Source organism: Nanorana parkeri, unplaced genomic scaffold, assembly GCF_000935625.1.
Source record: "Nanorana parkeri isolate BGI_ZX_2015 unplaced genomic scaffold, ASM93562v1 scaffold993, whole genome shotgun sequence".
Classification (NCBI taxonomy): Eukaryota; Metazoa; Chordata; class Amphibia; order Anura; family Dicroglossidae; genus Nanorana; species Nanorana parkeri.
The window spans coordinates 474456-480646 of NW_017307261.1; the positions used below are offsets into that span (position 1 = coordinate 474456).

At 42.4% G+C, this 6191-nt stretch overlaps 1 protein-coding gene across 1 annotated transcript in view; it reads left to right on the plus strand.

Moving 5' to 3' along the window:
* Positions 1 to 4348, plus strand: part of TRIM71 (tripartite motif containing 71) — a 77299-nt gene extending 72951 nt beyond the window's left edge. Inside the window, exon 5 of the mRNA XM_018566964.1 lies at positions 2897 to 4348. Coding sequence (XP_018422466.1) covers positions 2897 to 4348 — 1452 coding nt within the window. The remainder of the gene's footprint in view (positions 1 to 2896) is intronic.
* The last annotated feature ends 1843 nt before the right edge of the window (positions 4349 to 6191 follow it).

Sequence of the window (6191 nt, forward strand, 5' to 3'; positions counted from 1 at the left end):
AAGGACGGGGGCTGCGTTCTAATCACACGCAGCACCTGTCCTTCCCGGCAGCTACTTGGTACGGCCCCGCACGCAGCACGGAGCTGTACGTGCAAGCCGATTCGTGTGTGAATGAGGCCTAATAGATATGGGGATGGGGGGTTGTAAAGGGGTCATAGATATGTGGCGGGGGGCAGGGGGGGGATAGTAGTTGTGTACACCTATTTCATGCTTTTTCTTGTAATTAGACAAGTGGATTATAATGGGGAATATTACGCTGTAATGTTCCCCATTATAATCTATTTCTCTGATTAAATGATTACAGGTAGGCATGTGATCTATCAAAGTTTGAGACTACGTTAGAATGTGTGACCAGTGACGTGGTCACACATTTTAACGTAATCTCGCCCAGTTTTTCGGTGGTGGAATAGGTGAAGAATTCCAACGCTTTCATTTTTTGGTGTAACTATTTTATTTTGAAGGCATATTTAAATACAATTTAAGATTATTAAATCAAAACAATCTAAAATATAAACAATCAACGTCCCCCCCTCAGCGGGCCACGCTAAAATGATCAAATGTTGACCGGTCCGCAGCGATAAAAAGGTTGGGGAGCACTGATCTAGACAGTACACAGAAATACTACCAAAAAAAAGGGGGGATGGGGGGGCCAGAGTCTAGAAAGGGAGAGGAAAGTGGAATCCAGCATTGGGAGAAGGAGGGGAGCGGAGCAGGAAGGAGAGAGGGGCGGAGAGAGGAGGTAGGGAAATGAGGAGGGTGGGAAAAGAAGTAAGGGGAACAGTGGGCAGGGCGTCAGGCCCCCGGGCAACAGGTTCATTTTAATGGAAGCCCCTGCAGCTTCTTATCCTTGGCTTTCCTTCCCTCCCCTGTCATCGCGTTTCTCTCCCCTGTCATCGCGTTTCCAACCCCTGTCATTGCGTTTCCCTGTCATAGAGAGTAGAGATGAGGCTTGGCTTGGACCAAACCCAGTTTGCCTGAGTTCACCCCATGCCCACTCAAAACGGTAACCACCACCACCCCTCCTCCTGATTCAATTAGTGACGGCAGGAGCATTCCCTACCCCTTTGTGGCGTATAGCTTCAGGGCGGGTAATGTGCCTCTCCATAAGTGATTGGGTTGGGAGGAACTGGGCTGGGCTCAGCCTTATCACTAATAGGAATGAGATGCTCTGTACAAGCTCCAAGCTGACACTTAAAGCTTGTTCACACCAGCCTGCTCGCTACAATAATCCATTTTATCGAGCAGGCTGGTGTCCATGTGTCAGTACATTTCATTCATTTCTGTGCAGAGATGCATTGCAGAGATGCAGGTGACTTTAAGGTGAGCTTCGGTGCATTGCTGAAAAATGCAGCATGTCTTCATTTTTACACAGTGCACTGCAACCCACCTCAGGACAGCTTTGTGATGTGAACAGAGCAAATTGTTTTCTAAGGCTTTGCGGTGACTGGCTTTGATCAGGTGCAGGAAAATTACAGTCATCGCACATTGGTGTGCATGAACTATAAAGGTTACAGCAGGCTGGGGACATTCTTTCTACTCAACCATCAAGCACCAGCACTTTTAGAAAAAAGGAAAAGAAGTGAGTTGCATGGGCCTTCACACCTGGGAGTGCCAGATAGACCACTTTGTTTAGCTGAGCCATGGGAGCGGCGAGGGATAAAATGGGCTGGCATTAAAGTGAACCTGTTTGCAAGCATTGCCCTGCATGGGAAAGGCAGCACAATGATCCAGACAGACTCTACTATATTGCAAAGTGCTGTCAGTTTAACACTTGGAGCTTGCTATCAGAAAGAAGTATAGTGAATAGATTGTTGTAAGAGTCTGGCAATGCTCCTTCTTTGTCCAAGTAACAAGCTGGAGGGCGAGTTGGTGACCAAGATGAAAATTCCTCATCAAAACAAATACAGGCCTCCTTATCTTGCACCCACCCCATCCAGGAAAATCTTCTTCTTTAATATAATATGGTCAGTTGTGTCATATATCGGGATGCACCGAAAATTTAGTCGCCAAAACATATCGTCCGAAAATGGCACTTTTGGCGCTGCTCTGTGTCCCAGCGGGGAGGAGAAAAACTGTTGCAGGAGGCCGAGCGATGTGGGAAGAGAGCGCTGTGAGCGGCCCGCGTCTCTCCCCCCGCCCCGTCCAGCCTCCTGTGACAGATCGGGAGAGGGGTGGTGTGTGGCTGGAGACAGCTGTCATAGGAGGCCGGGCTGGCGGTACAGATTAGGAATCACCTGTCAGAGGAGACTAAGCTCTCCTCCCCGCACCACTTGCTCAGCGTCCTGTGACCGTGTCAGGATGGAGAAGCGAGTGCAAGCACTCAGTGATCAGTGTGTTTGTAAATCATTGATTACATAGTATGTTTACTGTGTCTCCAATTATGAATGAATGGGAAGTGATCAAAATCACTTCCTGTTCATTCATGATTGTGGACATGGTAAACACAATATCTCCACAATATATGAATGAACAGGAACACTCTGTATAGAGGATTCCTGTTAATTTATAACGGCGGATACAGAAAAAGAGATTGTGGACTCTGTGTTCTCAAACTCTTTTTCTATTTTAAAAGGCAAATATCAGGTGTCTGTTTAGACCCCCAATATTTCCCCCGAAGCCCCCAACAGTAAAGTAAAGAAAATAAAAATATTTAATACAAATAAATAAGTTAAAATAAAATATTTTTAAAGATTTTAAAATGTTGGGGAAAAAAAACATTTTGGCCTGACATTTGTTTTCATTTTCGGTTTCGTTTAAAAAATTTCATTTCGGTGCACCTGCTAGTTATATGTATAAATTGTTTCATTTCAAACTACAAATAAAGTGCTATTGAAAAAATAAACCATGAGGTAAATTTACATGTAATCTATAGCAATACTTTTTTTTTATTCCGTAGGTTGAAAAGATTCGTCAAGTGAAAGCAAAGTCTCTCTACCACCAGGTTGATAAACTCCACCAGGCTCTAAACAAACTGGACAGCACAATCAATGCAGTACAGCAGGTCTTGGAAGAAGGCTGCACAATGGATATCCTTATTGCCCGGGATCGTGTCTTAGCTCAAGTGCAAGATATAAAAAATGCTAGAGGTCTGTTACAGCTTCAAGAAGACGATAGAATCATGTTCACTCCCCCTGACCAGGCCTTGTACCTTGCCATAAAGTCCATGGGATTAGTCAGCAGTGGGGCTTTTGCCACACTAACAAAAGCCACAGGAGAAGGCTTAAAACGAGCCCTTCAGGGCAAAGTTGCATCATTCACTGTTATTGGCTATGACCATGACGGTGAAGCACGGTTATCAGGTGGTGACCTTATAACTGTACTGGTTATGGGTCCTGATGGAAATCTGTTTGCAGCTGATGTCACGGATCAGATGAATGGTACATATTTGGTTAGTTATAGGCCGCAACTTGAAGGCGAACACCTTATCTCTGTAATGGTGTGCAATCAGCACATTGAAAAAAGCCCATTTAAAGTCAATGTGAAGTCAGGTCGTTGCTACTTGGGGATTGGGCTTCCTTCCCTTTCATTCGGGGGAGAGGGTGATCACGATGGAAAACTTTGCCGTCCCTGGGGTGTCTGTGTGGATAGGGAAGGATATATTATTGTTGCTGATCGAAGCAACAACCGCATCCAAATCTTTAAGCCATGCGGTACTTTTCACCACAAGTTTGGCAGTTTGGGATCAAGACCTGGCCAGTTTGACCGGCCTGCTGGTGTTGCGTGTGACAGTTCTCGTAGGATTGTGGCAGCAGATAAGGACAACCATCGTGTTCAAATATTCACTTTTGAGGGCCAGTTCTTACTTAAATTTGGTGAGAAAGGGACCAAGAATGGCCAGTTTAACTACCCTTGGGATGTTGCCGTCAATTCAGAGGGGAAGATCCTTGTCTCTGACACTCGAAATCACCGTGTCCAATTATTTGGTCCAGACGGGACATTCCTGAACAAGTACGGCTTTGAAGGTGCTCTCTGGAAGCACTTTGACTCTCCTCGCGGTGTGGCATTCAGTCAAGATGGGTACCTAGTTGTTACTGACTTTAATAACCATCGTCTGCTCATAATCAAGCCGGACTGCCAGTCAGCACATTTCTTGGGTTCCGAGGGCACAGGCAATGGGCAATTCCTGCGGCCTCAAGGTGTTGCCGTAGATCAGGAAGGACGCATCATTGTTGCAGATTCTAGAAACCACAGAGTACAAATTTTTGAGCCAAATGGAAGTTTCTTATGTAAATTTGGCACCCAAGGAAGTGGCTTTGGCCAGATGGACCGCCCATCCGGTATAGCTGTTACACCTGATGGCACAATTGTCGTGGTCGACTTTGGTAATAATCGGATTCTTGCCTTCTAATCAGTTTTCAACACAAAACTGTCTCAGGGAAATTCTTTCAAGAAGTATAATATACAACATTATTGAGCACCTACCTCATTATTTTTTTCCTTACAAACCTAAAAACTGTAATCTGCAAAAGTAGAGCCTGTGAAGCATAAAAACAAAATACTTGGGAAGGAAAATCTACCTCAAAACCTCTTAGAAGGAGGGGTGTTGTTTTATTTTTCGTATCCTGCACAAAACATTGCTTTCAAATTTACCTCAGATATGGACAACTTAAGCAAAGGCAGACAAGACTATACCTCCTAAGAGAATGTTTCTTGTGAATTAAGCCAAAAAGGGCTATAAACTTAAAAACAATACCAGGAATATTATTGAAATGTACTTTTTTTTTCTTTGTAAAAAACACACTTGTGTCCTCTATAACCAAATTTTTAAATTCCTCCTTTACCTGTGCTGCTGCAGCAGAGGACACTTTGTGTATTACCTCAGTGCGTTTCAGAACAGAAGATACCTCCGTATGCAAATTCATCAAAGTGTTTTATTCTATTTCTGATCAAATTTCACATACCTCAGCAACTGAAAATCAATTTCTAATACCTGCAATGTTTTTGTCCTATTTAAGTCATGTGATGCCTAGTGTAGTAGATGCTGAATGTCTGAATCATTGCTTCTTCCTCAAAATTGCGTTCATTTTCCAAATTCCATTTGGCACCCGACGCATGAATGTGTGAGTGTGTGTTGCTGAATGCTTGTCATATGTTCCTGTTGATTAGCCCGCAGGCAGTGAATAGGTATAAAGATGAAGCACAACTTGTAAAGGTCAAATTGTTTTCTTGTCTGTACATAAGAGGGTTAAGCAACATTCAGGAAGACCCAACAGTTGTGTTATGTCATGTCTCTGTAGGGGTCAGACTAGTAAGGAGATATTGGTGGACATGGACAGAAATGAATACTCTACAGAACCTTGATTAGTCAGAAAGCTGACGTTTTGTAGCTCTGCTGTAATCTGGATAAACAATATACTGTATCGTCCAGTATGAGATTTTTATCGCAATAGCTACCTTTCATTCTGTTTCCGCAGTACTATAGAAAACACATTGACACATCAGTTGAACAGACTCAAGTGACAATAGACTTAAGTGTACACTGAATGTTTGTAGCAAAAACCAATGTGAATAGTTTTCACTAATAGTCTAATAGAAGATTTAATTGATGTTTAGATTAAAATTAATTCCTTTTTAATTTAGAATGTTAAATAAAAGCACGCTGATTAAAATAAGAATATTTATGCCGTAATAGTTTTTGCAGCCAAGTGTGTTCCCGGGGGTTATTCATGGGGGCATTATTAGACTCCATTCACAAAGCTAAATCACCAGGATAAAAAAACCTATTGTCAAAAATGTGACAGTTATTTTTAGCTAAATCCAATGAGATTTGTAAATTATAATAACGTGGCTGAAAATAAGGATCCTTATTGTTGTGTAAAGTTTTTTGTGAATGGAGGCCATGCGCTGTGAACACATCTTGGTGGATGATTTCTTAATAACGACACTGCAAGCAGCATATTGGCACAAACTTCTTTTATGCTAATGGGGAATGGTTTTTGGCTGCGTTAAAGTGTCACATGAAGTGTTTCATGTGTTTTTTGTAAATCTAAGGCAAACATTTAAATCTCACCCACTTAATATTTCCAGTTGTTTGAAGAGTTTTATTTTAGTCAGCGTGTCTATTTGTCAAATTTTCATTTTTGTATTCAAGCTTAAGTCAATCTTCCCCCCAACCAAAGATTTTCTTTCCTACCTTGGAAAAACTTGTTTGTTGAATTTTATATGAACTGATCTGCATACTGTTCAACCCT